A 17,938-nucleotide genomic window follows, 5' to 3' on the forward strand; every position below is an offset into this window, starting at 1 on the left:
ATAAAACAATAAAATATAGAGGTGTTTATCGGCCGGTTCGATTTCGTTTTTGGTTTTTTATTTTGATTTTAGTTTTAAAAATATATAATCCGATATCCGAACCATTTTTTCGATTCGCTTCGTTTTCTACCAAAACGGTTCGATTATTTCGATCGTAATTTCGATTTTGATACGATTATTAAAATAAATAATATAAATATATTGTAAAATATAATATGTAATCTTTTTAAATGATTTTTTAGTAAAAAAAATTAAAACTAAAGTTTAAATAAATTACATAAACAAAAATTAACTAAAAGTTACATTAAACAATAATCAATTAATCAACTATTAATTACAAAAACAACAATGAATTACATAAACACGATCAACTAAGAATTAAACAAAATGATTATTCATTCACTAAATATCATCTCATAACATATATAATATAAATAAAAATATGGATAAAATTATTAATTTAATGAAATTTCGATTTTTTCGATCGGTTCGGTTTTGACATATATAATCCAAATTCGAACGAAATAAATTTTGTTTTTAAGATTTATATCCGAATTACAAAATACGATTTTCGATTCGATTTAGTGTTTGATTTTTTCGATTTGAATTTACGGGTTTTTCGGTTTTATCCAAAATTTGAACATCTCTACTCTGAAGTGTGCTTGTGTTCTTCGACTCTTTGATATAAGCTTCAAGATGCTTTCTGTTGTTTTTCTCGATTGAATTGGTAAACTGAAGGAGTTTAATTTACCTCTGATAACTTGAATATGTATGCGAGAATTCTTAATGAGTCAGATAATTTTTCTGATGCCCTTTGATATCTATTTATATCGAACGGGTAACACGACCTGTTTGAATTCAAATCAATATCGTTAGCTTGTATTTTCCGCAGACATTCACTGTCATTCATAGTACACTGGCGTACTCTGATTATGTGGCGTATTATCTTGTACGGAAAAGTCTATCCATAAGATTTACGTTGATTCAGTCTGGGTCAAGTGTACTCTTGGATGATTTAGTTCAGCGTAGTAAGATTAGTTTACTTCTTGGGGAACTGATTAAGTTTATCGCCACTAAACTAAATGCGGCTTAGCTCATTTACTCGACTGCTTGACACCACTTGATAGCTTAATGCTCTTCAGTTTAGATCTTGGTCAAAGTCAACTCAGTTGATGTCTTCAGTTAAGCTCGTCAGTTTTGTCCAATTTACGTCTTTTGTGCTCGGTTCTGGACAAAATCAGTTGATTTGTGAGGTAGACTAAATTTTGTCCATATCAAAACTCTGTGAGTTCCAACACAAACTTATAATATTTTTTAGGTATATGATAATTACAAATAATTTTCACTAAAACTAGATGTTAATTATTATGCTCATGAATGTTTATTGTTTTGATCCAATCACCTGTTATTTCAATTAATGATGTGACTTAGACTAGGAAGTAGGAAATTAATTAAGACAAACCTAAAAATTTATTTGAGTTGAATAAGAGCCGATAATGTGTTTAGTGAGGAAATTATAGTGAACATGAGCAACACATTTAGAATTGTTCAAACAACGTGTGCCGTTCATTTATTATTTTTTAAAAAAATTAAAAATGACATCATCAAAGGAAAAAAAATGAAATATAGATATTTTTGATAAAATAATTTATACAATATTTGAAAGCTCAAATTTAATACCCATTTTAAAAAAAAAAACTTTATGCTTTTCATCTATTTTATATATACTAGCGACGAAGCACACGCGTTGCGTGTGTAAAATAATAAAGATAATAAAAATATAATTTTCTTAAATAATACATGAATATTTGATTTGTCAAAGATAATATTTAAATTTTTGAACTTTTGAAAGTGGATAAGATGTGGTAATTATGAATAAATTTAGATTTTTTTTAAAGTGAACATGGGTATTTTTGTAAAAAAATATTTGATGTCATCAATTCGAACCATTAAGAACCTCAATTTTTATAATATATATATATATATATATATATATATATATATATATATAAAACATTGTCACAATCACGAATTTTCAAACTTTACCGATGATATTTAAGTCTTAATATGAGTATATGTATGTTTGACATATAGATGGAAGCGTAAAGACGGCAAAACAAATTGTATTAAGTTATTTACTACCGAATGGTAACAAAATCTTATTAAATTAGCAAGTATAGTTTTTCAATAATTGGATGCGTTCGTTGTCAAGAAACGTTGACAATAATTTGGTAGTTTTTTTTAGACGATTTTACGGATATATGGATATTTTGTCTAAGATACATATCAATTTGAATTATATATACATATTAATATATAATTAAAAATTAATATTTTTTTATTCATCGAGTAGAGTATGCATGAGATACATTTAGGGGAAACGAGCCGAGCTACTCGTGTGTAGCTCGTGAGTAGTTCGGTCAAAATACGACTCGAGCTAGATTTGACCGAGCTCGAACTCGAGCTCGAGAACATACAATCGAGCTCGAGCTCGAGCTCGAAATATATGTGTTTGAGTAGCTCGCGAGCTACTCGATAACACATATAATAAATATAAAATATAATATAAATATATATAGAAATATAATGTATATAATATTTTATTTATTTATTTATTCATATAATTATTTATTTATATATATATTTATATATAATTATATATAATTTTCGAGCTCGAGTAGTTCGAGATATAGACGAGCTCGAGCTCAAGTACGAAATTAACTACTCGATCGAGCTCGAGTAGTTAAATATGAGTCGAGCTCGAGCTCGAGTAGTGTGCTACTCGACTCGGCTCGACTCGATTACACCCGTAGATACATCTTACAAAATTATTTGTAAAACAGATTTACAGCAGTTTTTGTGATAATTTATTTAATTGTTGCTAAAAAAATTGTAGGCACGTTTATGGCTCATTAACAAAAACCAAACCACAAGTGGCACGTGGATATCCATTAAATATTATATGAAAATAGAAAATTTATCCTAATATCTAATATGATTTACGTATAAAAATGGACCGAAAATAGAAAGTATGAGTTCATGCAGCCTTAGAGTGCAAAAAGAGTAACTGAATGCTCTCACACATTTCATCAAGCAGTAGTTTTTGATGCAATTGCATTCATATATAAATGTTTATTAATGGCATAATGAATAATTTTATCATCAATTTTTTATTCAATATTTTATTAGAATTAAGTTATTTTATTGTTTGATTAAATTTCTCAGTGCTAATTGAATGACAATTAATGAAAATATAAGTTTGACTGTTCGAGTCTTCTTGTAAATAATAGTTTATGGGGAGTGTTATTTACACTCCAAAAGGTGTTAATAACACTCCACCTTTCTTGCTTAATTAATTTATTACTAGATAATCTTACCCTTATAACATATTTTATTTTATAATTAAATTTTAATTTACCTTAAAAAACTTAAATACAATAATTTTGTAGGTCAAAAATTAAATTTTAATTAAAAAAAGATTTAAAACAATTAAATTTTAATTCAAAAAAGTCAATATTTATAATTAAAAAAATCACTAAATTTTAGTATGTATATGAACTTTTAAATAACAATAAGATTTAATATTATTTATATTTTATTCTAAATTTTAGTATTCATATACAAAATATTTGAAAATTATTTCTACAAGAATATATAAATTATTGGGATGTAAAATTTATTTATTCATATTAAATTTAAGATAAAATACAAATTAAATATCTTAACATTGTTATATCAAAGTAAGATTATTTATTTATTTATATATGGGTGTGTGTCTCTTTATAGCTATTATTAACATGATTTCTACAATATAAAGATATTATTTGAATCTATGTAGATAAAAATTAAATATTAAATTAATTTATGTCTATTTTATTTTTTTTACTTGAATAATGTTAATACACATATATTAACTATAAATTTAATAAATAATATTTTATTTTAAAATAAAAAAATAGGTCAGTTATATTTTTCTTTTATAAGATATTAAGATTAACTAAAAAAAATTAATTTATGCCAAAAACGTAAAAAAATATGCAATTCTTACCCAAAAAAAAAAAAAAAAGATAACACGTAATTAAAAAAATTAAAATAAAGACAAGAAATGTGAATTAAAACAAAAATTAAGATGAAATGAAAGTAATAGTTAATTTTTAACAAATTTTGCGTGTATCTTTCTTTATTCAATGTGATTAACAAATTTAACTATATATATTGTAATTTATTTTAAGAAAGCAGACTATAAATGAATTTGCCAAAATTAAATACAATCAATTCAAGGGTATCAATGTAAATTTTGAGTATAAAATTTAGAGATGGAGATTTAACAATAAGGGGAGTGTTATTATATATGATTAGTGAATAATCTATCATTTATTTTGCACTTACCATATAATTATAAATATTACATTGAAGTTTGAACTGTGAAAATGTCAATATTTCCTTTTGAAAACTTAATAATTAAATTGTGAAATGTCATTTTTATCATTTGATGATAATTGAAAAGAGTAAATAGTTGTGTTTAGGGGTGTTCATTCGGGCGGTTTTGATCGAACCGAACCGAAATTTCGGTTCTCCGAAAAGCCAAACCGAATTGAGCGGTTCGGTTCGGTTTTTAATCGAAATTATTTCGGTTTTTCGGTTAACCGATTTTTTTATAAAAAACAATTTTTTTTCTCTAAAAATCGATTTTTTTGAAAAAAAAAATTTAAACTAAACTTTTTCTTTAAAAAAAACTTAATATTTTTAGTTATTCGAATAATTTTTGGAAAAAAAATTAATGGTTAAATCAAATATTTGTGATTTAATGCTTCGAAAAATATATTTGAAAATAACTCAACTGAGATTCTAAGAACAAAAAAATTGCTAACGTTTTTAATTTAAATAATAATAAATTATAAATTTATAAAAATAATGTAATATATAATGCAAATATGTGTATATATAAAATAATAAAATAATTTCATTAGTTTTTAATTATTTATATGCAGTGGTAAAAAATAATAGAAAAAAAAGATTTTTTATGCATTGAATTACAATGTTTGTTTCAGCTATTATTTGACTTAGATATAATAAAAAAATAATAGAAAAAACGATTTTTTAAACTATTTTTTTTTCTAGTTAACCAGAGAAACCTTGGACAGAATATAAACGAGATATTAAATTTGTTCGAAACGAGTGTCAGAGGCAACACTAATCCAAATGAAATGCATTCATCGGTCCAAGGAAGAAATATACATATTAATTTATTGTAAAGAAATTCAAATTCAAATACCAAAACCGAATCGAACCGAAAAACCGAAAATCCAAAAACCGAACCGAATTATCGGTTCGGTTTTTGGTTCAAACCGAATTTTTGATTTCTGTTTGGATCGGACGGTTATCCAAACCGTGAACACTCCTTGTTGTGTTATTTCACAATCGAAAAAAAATCTGCTCACGTATGCATTTACCCTACCGATATGAACGTAACAATGACATTAACGTGTGAATGTCAATATTGCCATTTGCCGATTTAATAATCAAATAAATCCTGAAATGCCATTTTTACCATTTTATATTTGGAAGGATTAAGCATTTGAAGGGCAATTGTGTTATTTGACAATCATAAAACTTTGTTTCGAGAATATTTTGTTGGATGGTCAGTAAATTTTTGTAATAAAACTACCTCAGTTGGCAATCTGTTGCTTCGAAGTTTATGTTGTCAAACTCAGCCTATCTTTTATTTGCCATTTTCCTTTACTTGGGACAATTTTGCCCGCGTTACTTGTTTCAAAAATTATAAAGGGATCCTAAAAAACTCGAGCTTGAACGCGGTAGGATTATGTCAAAATGAAGCAAATCCATTGTTGTACTTGTGCAGCAGCTCAAGAGCTAAAGCCAATAATGCTTATGATATTAAATCAAATAGCAACCGGAGGCGTCAATATGTTCTACAAACTTGCAGTAGCTGATGGGATGAAAGTTAAGATCTTGGTGGTGTATCGATTGGTTTTGGCCTCGATTTTCTTGGCTCCTATTGCTTTAGTCTTTGAAATGTGAACATTTGCCTAAATCCCTTTCCTGTGCTTGGTCCTGTCTGTTTCTTTTTAGTTTCTAAAACCTTTGAATTTAATTTGTGTTTGCAGGAAGAGTAGGCCAAGATTCTCAAAGATCATAGCTTTGCAAGCTTTTGTGAGTGGATTATTGGGGTAACAATGACAACTTAACGAAATTTTCTGTTAGCAAATATTATTCTAGATATTCTCAATATTTGTAAAGATCTTCCATTATCTTTTTAACTTGTAAATTGCGTTGTAAGTTAGGGAGTTATTTTGTGTATATCTTCACGTCTTTATAGGAACACTATTGTATCTATTTATATGGAGGTTGAGATCAATAATATTATTATCAAGGTTCCATAAACTCTATATGGTATCAGATTCCCCCTAGGCTCACGCCGTACAACCTAGCCGCCGCCGCCTCCACCACACAACCTAGCCGCCGCCAACTCCACCACACAACTGCCGCCCAACCCCACTCTCATGGCCGAAACTACTGTCTCCACCATCCCGCCACCATCTTCTTCACCCTTGATCTCCATAAATTCTACTGCTCAAATTCCCCTCAAACTAACCTCCTCCAACTATCCGGCATGGCACCTCCAATTCCGCTCTCTTCTCATCGGTTATGACCTCATGAGATTTGTTGATGACTCCAAACCCTCTCCACCGCCCACTCTCACAAAAGATGACGTCACCAGCCCCAATCCTGACTACTCACTTTGGGTTCGTCAGGATCAACTTTTACTCAATGCCATCACTGGCTCTCTCACGCCAACTCTTATTCCCTTCATTGCCGCATCTACAACATCGTTTGATGCTTGGTCAACACTGGCCAAGACCTATGCTTCCCCCAGTCGTGGTCGCATCTTACAGCTCAAAAATCAACTTGCCAACCCAGTCAAGGGTTCCAAATCCATCACTGACTTCATGCATGGCATCAAGGCTACTGTTGATGCTCTCGCTCTCATGAATGTCTCATGTGATCCCGAGGATATTACACTTAAAATCCTCAATGGCCTGGACGATTCCTACAAAGAACTCTCCCTTGCCATCCAAGCTCGAGACTCATCGATCTCGTTTGATGAGCTTCATGAGAAGTTGCTCAACTTTGAGGCTCAATTACTGCTTCTGCAATCTGTCGTGTCTGGTCCTGCTGCTGCCTTTCCTGCCTCTCGCTCAACCAGGTCTCCCCATGCTGCTGCGTCCCACGGTCCAGCCCGCCCATCTGGCCCTGCCCGCTCCAGAGAGTCGCGTGCACCCACCCCGTGGACACCACGGCCGCTGTCAGCCTCCACTGGCTCCTCACCGCGGCCATACCTTGGTCGCTGCCAGCTTTGTGGCACTACGGGTCACTCTGCAAAGCGCTGTCCCAACTTTCAATATATGCCCTGGACTCCGCAACCGTCATCGGCTCCTCCTCCACCATATACACCTCCTCATGCTCACACTGCGTCACACTCCTTGTCCCTGCCCTCCTCTACTGAATGGCTCTTTGACTCAGGTGCCTCTCACCATGTCACCACAGATCTGGCCAATATGTCGCTTCACACACCCTATGCTGGGTTCGACTCCATGACCGTTGGAAACGAGCTGGTTTGCTTATTTCTCACACTGGTTCCCTTTTCTTACCTACTTTTACTTCCCCTTTATTAATTACTAATGTTCTGTGTGTACCCTCCATGCAAAAAAAAAAAAAAACCTCCTTTCAGTCGCTCAACTTTGTAGCCATAATAATGTTTCTATCACGTTTTTTTCCTCATTCTTTCAGGTGCAGGATCTTCGCACAGGGGCACTTCTCCTCACGGGACCATGTAGGCAAGGCACGTAGGTTTGGCCGGGCACCATCTCCTCCCTCGCCCCCCCCCCCTCTCGTACTCACTGCCACATCCGCCCCTCTATCCTTGTGGCACTCTCGCTTAGGTCATCCTTCATCTGCCATTATTCGTCACCTAGTTACCTCCAAAGTTTTCCCTTTGTCGTCAAATTTTTTTTCGCATTTTCATTGTAATTCTTGCAATATTAATAAAAGTCACAAATTACCATTCTACGACTCTAGTCTTACATCCTCCCGCCCCCTCGAATTAATTTTTTCCGATGTGTGGTCCACCCCTGTTGTTTCCATGGACGGATATAAATACTATGTCATTTTTGTTGATCACTTCACTAAATATGTTTGGCTTTATCCCCTAGCACGCAAATCTGATTTATCTGTGTTCACAACATTCACTTCCCTCGTCGAAAACAAATTTCAAAGTAAAATTATCACCATTTACACTGATAATGGTGGGGAGTTTCTGGCTCTCCGTCCTTTTCTCTCCACCAAAGGAATTTCTCATCTTACCACTCCACCTCACACCCCGCAGCATAATGGGTATTCTGAGCGTCGACATCGCCACATTGTCGAAACCGGTCTTACTCTCCTTCACCATGCCTCTCTCCCATCCACCTTCTGGCCCTTTGTCTTTGTTGTCGCCACCTATACGATTAATCGCATGCCCAAATCCAATCTCTATATGACCTCCTCCTTCGAAAAATTATTCGGTCAATGTCCAAATTTTCACAAACTTCGTGTCTTTGGGTGCTTGTGTTATCCCTGGTTACGCTCTTATAATAAGCACAAGCTCGAGCCAAAATCTCGTCCCCGTGTCTTTTTAGGTTACTCCCTCACTCAAAGTTCATACTTGTGCTTTGATCATGTGTCTCGTAAAACACTTGTCTCTCGCCATGCCCACTTTGAAGAGTTTGTCTTCCCCTATCCTACCTTCCTCTCCACATATGACTCATGTTGTCCCATAGCCCCTTCCGCACCACCACCTACTATTCTGTCGATCCTACATCCTGTGGTTCCTCCGCCATCCGCCGTGTTCTCGCCTACTGCCCCGCCCCCTCGCTTGGATCCTCCATTGCAGCCGCCGCCCCAGCCCCGGCTGCACCACACACCCCCCGTCGCCCCAAACCCTCCCGCCACCCACCACATGCTCACTCGCTCCAAACACGACATCCGTAAACCCAACCCCAAATACTCCCTTGTCACCACCACTGAACCCCCTGACATTGAACCCACATGTGTTTCTCTGGCTCTCAAGGATCCTCGCTGGCGGTCTGCGATGTCTCTTGAGTTTGATGCTCTACTTCGCAATGGCACATGGGATCTTGTTCCATCTCATTCTAGTCAGAATCTTGTTGGTTGCAAGTGGGTGTTTCGCATCAAACGCAACCCTGATGGATTTGTGGATCGCTTCAAAGCTCGTCTTGTTTCTAAGGGGTTTCATCAACGCCCTGACATTGACTACAGTGACACATTTAGCCCTGTTTTCAAGCCTACCACTGTTTGTCTCATCTTAAGTCTTGCAGTCCAGCATGGGTGGCCCTTGCGACAGCTTGATGTTAACAATGCTTTTCTACAAGGCTCCTTGGATGAGGAGGTTTTTATGGCTCAACCGCCTGGGTTCTATGACAACTTTCCTACTCATGTCTGCAAGCTCAGGAAAGCTATATACGGGCTTAAACAGGTGCCTCGTGCCTGGTATCATGCCTTGCGCACGTTTCTCTTGGGTCTTGGCTTCTTCAATTCCCTGTCTGATGCATCCCTGTTTATTCTTCGCTGTAACTCTGACACACTTTATCTCTTAGTTTATGTTGATGACTTGATTGTTACAGGTAACTCTTCGACACTTGTCGCTGCCACAATCACCAAGTTGGCCGCCCAGTTCTCCCTCAAGGACCTGGGTTCGTTATCTTATTTTTTAGGCGTCGAAGTGCTTCTTACAGCTAGTGGTATCGTCCTTTCTCAGCGACAGTATGTTACCGATCTTCTTGCTCGGTTCCACATGCAGACTGCCAAACCTGTTCAAACGCCCCTGGCTACGGGCACCACTCTCTCTCTCCACGATGGTGCTCCCCCTACTGATGTTTCTCGCTACAGACAAGTGGTTGGCAGCTTGTAGTATCTTCTTCTTACTCGGCCAGATGTCGCTTTTGCCGTGAACCGCCTCTCCCAGTTTATGCACTCTCTTTCAGAACATCATTGGGGTGTTGTCAAGCGATTATTGCGCTATCTCAATGGTACTCTTGACTATGGTCTTCATATCCGGAAGGATACAGTCTTCTCTCTACATGGCTATACTGACGCTGATTGGGCTGGAAATCCTGATGACCGTTGTTCAACAGCTGCTTATGTCATTTTCCTGGGATCCAATCCGATTTCTTGGAGTTCCAAGAAGCAACGATCGGTTGCTCCCTCCAGTACTGAAGCTGAATATCGAGCTATCGCCTCGGGTGCGGCCGAGCTCACATGGATCAGCTCTCTCCTAAATGAGCTTGGCGTTTCTCTTCCTTCCGTCCCTGTGCTTTATAGTGATAACATTGGAGCTACCTACCTCTGTGCTAATCCAGTGTTTCACTCTCGCATGAAACACATTGCACTGGACTACCATTTTGTTCGAGAACTAGTTCAAAGCTCGCAACTGCGGATCTCTCATGTTTCGTCTCAAGATCAGCTGGCCGATGCGCTCACCAAGCCTCTTTCTTCTGCTCGGCTTCGTGACTTAATGTTCAAGATTGGTGTTTTTCATGAATCACCATCTTGAGGGGGCATGTTAGCAAATATTATTCTAGATATTCTCAATATTTGTAAAGATCTCACATTATCTTTTTACCTTGTAAATTGTGTTGTAAGTTAAGGAGTTATTTTGTGTATATCTTTACGTCTTTATAGGAACAGTATTGTATCTATTTATATAGAGGTTGAGATCAATAATATTATCAAGGTTCCATAAACTCTATATTTTCTACATCAAACTCTTGAAGAAAAACATTGACAGAATGAAAATCTTGTGCATTTTAACAAAGTTTATGACATTTTCACCTGCTACAGAGGAGCATTAGGAAGCAATTTGAATGCAGAGAGCCTAGTTTTGACATCCGCGACATTTACTACAGCCATGTATAATCTCATTCCACCTCTAACATTCGTCTTGGCGGTCATTTTCAGGTACTTACAACTGGTGAAGAAACTCTCCCTGTACTTTTGAATCGAAGTTGAAACGAACATTGTTATAATGCGCGTATCCACATTGTGATCGTCTTCTTTTATGCATTCACAACAGGTTGGAGAAGTTAGAAATACGAAAACCAGCAGGAAAAGCGAAGGTTTTTGGATCCACACTGAGCATTGCTGGAGCAATGGTTCTGAGCTTTTGCAAAGGAATAAATGTCACACTTTGGTCCACTCATGTAGATTTGCTTCAGACTGCCTCGGCTGCTACCGATCAGCAGCAGCAAAGTCCTTTACTGGGCTCGTTACTGGCCGTATCCAGCTGCTTCTCTTATGCAGCTTGGTACATAATTCAGGTAATCCCACGCGAACAATACAGAAAATGTGAAATCTTGATCATATGCTGAAAAGGAAATTTCACTATGAACGGACTAAAATGAGCTATAACTACCCCTGCTATTCAAGCACGGTGTTATCGAGTTTCAGCGAAGCGATCCTGGCAGGCATATATGCCTTATGCACAGAAACACACTTCACAGAATGGCAACTCGGGTGGAACATCAGGCTCGTTGCTTCTGCTTATATGGTATGAAATAAATCGAACTTCGTTTATATTAGCTTAGGCAGCTTGGATCACGTTTTCTTGCTAAGCATATGAACTTGTTGTCAGGAGTAATCGGCTCTGGCCTTGTGGTAGCAGTAACGGCATGGGGGGGTCGGGTAAAAGGGCCTTTGTATGTCACCTCTTTTCTGCCAGTGGCTCTCATATTTGTCGCGATTATAGGTTCCATCGCCTTGGGTGAGAAGCTGACACTAGGAAGGTTATTATCTGATCTGGGATTTTCCTTTGTGTTTTGGCAGAAAATTTATGATTTTTTCGTGTTCTCCAGCGTGCTAGGATCAGCGATTATGATCGTCGGCTTATATTTCGTGTTGTGGGGAAAATGGAAGGAGGCGAAAATGAATCAATCTGCTGCTGCTGTTCAAGAAGTATAAGTCGATGCTTTATTCTCTCGAGCTAGTATACGACACACATATTAGAAGCAGCACTGATTGAGTGATTGTTTTCACCTCCAAAAATGGCATTTCATATCATCATATGATAAATAAGCATACTAATATTGTTACACATCAAAAAAATTGTAAAAGGAACATACAAGAAAAGAGCACTGAAACACAAAAAAAAAAAAAAAAAAAAAACGAGTCAAAAGACAACATTTTGTCACACATTGTACATCATAGAACCAACACTCACTCGATCATTCATCACCTTTTATAATAATAATCAATCCTCGATTTTCTTTGTCTCTGGTTTTTTATCAGTTGCAGAGTCCTCATTTCCCACACATTCAACTGCCTTCACAGGCTCAACCATCGTCTTCTCTTCGACGTTTTCGAGGTTCGAGTTCTGAATTGGTTTCCCTTGTGTTTTCTCTGCAGATTCAATGGATTTTAAGGTTTCATTCTCTCGGGTCTCTGCATCTTCTTGATTTAATTCCCCTGAAGCTTTGCAGTCAATCTTAACCAGGACTTCTTCCCCTTCATTCTACAATGTCATTTGTTCAAACATCATTAGATCATATATGTTTCGGCTAAAGAATATGTATGTATCATGATTAATAACATGCAGAGACAAGTATTTTTACCTCCTGGATTAACATTTGACCAAGTGATCTGTGCTTGGCTTCATCGTCATCCGCCGCCACATCCTTCTCCTTCACCTCTTCTTCCACGACGGCGGCGGCCTCCTCCTTCGTAACTGGCGGTGGCTGAGCATCGCCGGAGTCCTTCAAAACCTTAAACGTGCTCGCACATGCACCCATTATGATTATTATTATTATTATTTTCTATGCAAAATGCAGCGTGTAGATATGAAATAATTGAATGGAGAAAAGGAGTGGAGTTTGCATATATAGGACAGAATGGCAATCGACATTTTAGAGGTCCATTAGTGGATCTGTTCCGACATTTACATTACATTACATTACATATAAACATAAATATTTTCTACGAATCTTTAAGATTTCTCAGTTGTCTGTTCGTAACTCTTTCTATGGAACTTTGACCGACAATAGAGTTTTCAACGTTTCCCTTTCCATTGCGGTTAACGACCATTTAGATTTCAAGGTATCTTTCATGTTTCAATTATTATTATTAATTTATTTTATTTTTTTTAAATGTCATACATACTTATCTATCTGACACCACGTCCTAAAATTAAAAACCGGAATTTAAAATCTGACGCTTGATTGTAACAAACTCTTCAAATTTCAAGCGAAAAACGACTCAAGATTTAATCATTTTTATATTTCTAATTTTATTATAATGATACCAAGTTAGTTATTTTATCTATAAAGTTCTTTTATTGTGTCCAACTCTATATGCCCAACTCCATGCCCACCATGTACAATATGTGATAAGTCAACTCATCAATTGTGTTGGTCAACTCACATATTGTACATGGTGGGCATGAAGTTGGACATATGAGTTGGGCACCATAAAAGAACTCTTTATCTATATCCATCCATACATACATTTACTAAAATAAAACAAGATGTTGGTAGTTGAATACCATATATTACATTATTATAATCCTATATATTTATGTGGAGATTAATAATTCCAACAAAAAAGATAAATGTATGAGTTGGCCATGTTATGTATGGTATAATTGTTGGACCCCATGATCCAAGTTTTATGGGAAATATTCAATGCACCTTTTTTCCGGGAATTCATATCATGTATCCGGCACGAAATCTCACTTCACATTTATAGATAGATAGATTTTTAAATTAAGTGTGTGTTTGTATATATGTGTATGTGTGTTCTAAAATGTGTGACGGATCTATGTAAATTTCAACCTAGCATATGGGTAATACCCCAATAATAGATCTAATGTCTCATTATTTGCCACGTCAACAAGATATAATTAATTACGCATATGTATAAAAATATGAACCGTTGGATGCATGGTTTGGGTATTACCCATATCCTACGATCTCATATTCTAATAATTGATTGATTTATGAAAACTTGATATTAATGCAAAAAAAAATATTGTTTTTCATTTTATATAAAGATTTTTACCCTATATATACACCAGATTAACAGTAAAACTGTCTCACAAAACGCGTATCCAATAATTAATTAAGTAGGTGCCAGTAGGTAGTATATATAATGCATGCACGTAGCAAAGTGGCTAAAATGATTATAATTTTGCATCGAATTATCGACTATTATATGGAAATATGAATTGATTGAGCATCACGAATTCAATTCGAGTCGCGGACTCCAGTTCAAAAAGACACGTGGGATTTTTTTTTTATAAACACTAAATAATATATGACACGTATTAAACTAGTTCGAAAACTTTTGAGTACACAAAAAACTTTATAAAAACAGAACTTCAAAATTTTCTGCATAAATTTCTTTGCGCTTTAATATTCGAAAATCCCCACTAAAATATTTGGTTCAAAACTTTGCTTTAGTGATGCCAATTTGTTGAATCTAAACAATAATCGAACTCAGCTCAACTAAAACACGATCAATCTGGACCCACTCTCCGGGATTTTTCCAAGTTCACAGCCCCATACCCGTAGTTGATACTTTTCCGAGCCAATGATCCATATTATACCACTTTATTATTTGATTGGCCAATATGTATAATTAATTTGTGTCGAGTTCGACGATACAAAATGATTGACAACACTATATAAAGAAAAAAATATATATATGCATCAGTAATCAAAACCAAAACCAAAACCACGATTGATAAAGTAAAATCATGTCCCCGACTTTAAATTAAAGGAATGTTACCGTGCAGCACCACTTATGTTCAAATATCAATCGTGGATAATACACTCACACACAAACATAATTAGACAACAAATGGGCCCGACATGGTTTCAAGTGTGCAAGACATAGTGGGCTGAGGTGTTGGGCCATACAGACAGTAAAGTTGAGTGACCCAAACTTTGAGCTGTGAGCTGTCCAATAGTTCCATGCTATTTATTATTTTTTAAAAAAGTGATCCACCATGCGTGCCGAATACTGACGAGCTAACATTTTCATTTTATCAACACTAGAAAAAAAATATTCAGTTTAAATTTTAGAAGTAAATATATTACAACATATTAAAGTAAAAACAATACAATGACAAATAAAAAGTAAAAATAAAAAATCAAGCATCAGCGAATCCATCCGAAGAAAGTATCATGCAGTGGATAGAACTCGAAATCAAGCGACGAAAAACATAAACACAATACACTTTGACATGGGATGCTCGCTGGAATGATTCTGAAACATAAATTTGGGCTCACCACAAGGTCCACAACTAGCATAGACAGCTGACAGCACAATAATGACTAGAGATGTTAAAATAAACTAAGTCCGTCCAAGACCAATTGAAATTGAGACATCACTCTTGTCATTAGGCCATTAGATCATTTGATATTAAATTGTGATTGAAAATAATTAAATGTAATAAAATTTGTATACAAGATGTTTAAATTGAAATGTAATAAATTTTTTATTGAGATAGGTATAGTTTTTAATATAAGATGTTGAAAGTTGAAATATAATATATTTTTTATTGAATAAATGTAATAAATTTTTTATTGAAATATATATAATTTTTAATATAAGAAATGTAATATATTTTTTATTTAACAAATATAATATATTTTTTTTATTGAGATAGACATAGTTTTTAATATAAAATGTTGAAAGTTGAAATGTCATATATTTTTTATTAAATAAATATAATATTAGAAGATGTTAAAAGTTTAAATGTATATATTTTTTTTAATAAATTTATATATTTTTTATTGAGATAATGAAATATTTGATAGAGTTTTTAAAAGTTTAATTGTAAAAAAAATTTTAAAAAAAAATTATTTTTTTTTTTAAAAAGCAAGGGTTGACCCGGACCCGGAACCGGCGGTTAACCGGACCCGGAACCGGCGGTTAACCGGACCCGGACCCGGACCGGAACCGCCGGTTCACCAACCCGGACCGGAACCGGCCAAGGGCGGGCCGGTTAAATACCAACCCGGACCCGGCCCGTGGCCAGGTCTAAGTTGGATTAGCAACTTTCCAACATACCTAAAAAGTAGGCCGAACCCATCCCAACCCGCGTAATAGTGAGTTGTGGTGAGTTGCGGGTTAGTCCACCAAATTACACGTAAATCTATCATGTTGGCCCGCCTCGCCATCTAAAATAGATGTGTTGGGCTAGTGGTTTCCCAACCCCCTAATAATGTGGGTCGACCGCTCTACTAGTCCGTTTTGACAACTCTAATAATGACATAATGTTTTTACAAATTGCACCTTAAATTTTAATTTTTGACAGATTTTATCCAAATCAAGAATCTGATTTTTTTCTCAAAAAGAAAAAAAGAATTTGAATTTTTTTAACATATAATACACCGTTCAAAGTGACATATTAGTAATCTATCGATAACTTATCTTATCCAATCTCATGCTTAGTTTGTCATATTGTTTATTTATGTACTAAATATTTATCTTAAATCAATCAAATCATTCATTATTTATCTAAAATCAATCAAATCATTTAATTTAAATTACTATATTACATTTAATAAATAATATTATTCAAATTTTCTTAATTTTTAAAAAAATGAAGAGTAATCATCATCTTTTTTAAAATTTTATCAATGCAAACAAACTATTATTTATCAATCAAACCAAATATTATCATTTTTTATTTATTTTTATTACGTTATATTATTTATCTATGTATTATTTATCTCATAATATCTATCAAACGGTACCTTAGATTATTTATCTATCTATTATTCTATCTGTAACTTCAAACGGTACTTAAATGTTCAAAACACTATTTCATTAATATATGCGGTATTCCGAGTGGCATGTTTTCTAGAATTAAATCTCAAGCATTATTATAAATCTATAATATGGTAACAACGAGTATATATACATGCAACAACATAATATAAATATGTATGTGTTATCCAAGCTAGGAATTGAATTGCTCGATCTCTAGCTTGTTTCATTAGTTTTCGCTTGTTTATATACAACGCGAAAGCCAGTACTATCCCCCAATTTCAAAAACACGATCATTAAAAAAAAAAAAAAACACACACACACACACACCAAAGACAAATTTTCATTGCTCCCAAAACCAACACCATCTCTCACGTTTTTTTTTTATACAAATATGTCACCTTTTTTTTCTTTTATTTATAAAAAAAATGTCACTTTTCAAATAAAATGAAATGTGCAGATACCAAGAAACATCGCACTTCTGTACTGAATGATACAAACAATATGATTGTAGCATGCAAAACACAGCAACGATCTTATTGAACGGCGCCAAGTTGCAAAAAAACCCTTCATAATCATAATCTGAGAATCCAAAAAATCAATCTAAATTGGTGTAACTCGGCTACTTAAACTTAAACCCCATGATCGATACGGTGGTTTTATTTTTTATTTATTACTAAGCATTTCCAATTCATGAATAAAGTCGTTGAACAAACCAATTAAATATTAAAATGGAAAAAAAATATTTATTCTCATCTCCATAGGCATACTAAAAAATGCAGAAACTACACGGGTAATATTTCTGAAAAAACTTTTAATTTGCTGAAGCATATTCTCTTGAAGTGATATGTGCACAAGCGACCAGATTGGAGCAAGCAAATGGCCAATACACAGAATGTTCGGAACACAACAGATGGGGCAAATTATAAAGGGTGCATGCATTGCCAAGTACCACCCTGAGGTCACCTTTGAGGTATTTTCTTCTTCTTGAGGATGATATAGATTTTCGATCGTAAATTTCTACATGTTGCCCCCTAAATCTGATTATATCTGTCCTACCCTCGCTACAAGGTTTTGTAAAGTTCGAGTTGTT

The 17,938-nt window shown here is 34.6% G+C and overlaps 1 protein-coding gene across 1 annotated transcript; it reads right to left on the reverse strand.

The window, feature by feature from the left end:
- Positions 1 to 12,120: 12,120 nt before the first annotated feature.
- Positions 12,121 to 12,981, reverse strand: LOC140885456 (uncharacterized). The gene is made up of 2 exons (XM_073292431.1): positions 12,687 to 12,981; positions 12,121 to 12,586 (listed from the first exon to the last, which is right to left on the reverse strand). Exons 1-2 carry the CDS (start codon positions 12,861 to 12,863, stop codon positions 12,326 to 12,328), a joined length of 438 nt encoding a protein of 145 aa, XP_073148532.1. The 5' UTR covers positions 12,864 to 12,981; the 3' UTR covers positions 12,121 to 12,325.
- Between the last annotated feature and the right edge of the window lie 4,957 nt (positions 12,982 to 17,938).

Source organism: Henckelia pumila, chromosome 2, assembly GCF_033568475.1.
Source record: "Henckelia pumila isolate YLH828 chromosome 2, ASM3356847v2, whole genome shotgun sequence".
In the NCBI taxonomy this organism is placed as follows: Eukaryota; Viridiplantae; Streptophyta; class Magnoliopsida; order Lamiales; family Gesneriaceae; genus Henckelia; species Henckelia pumila.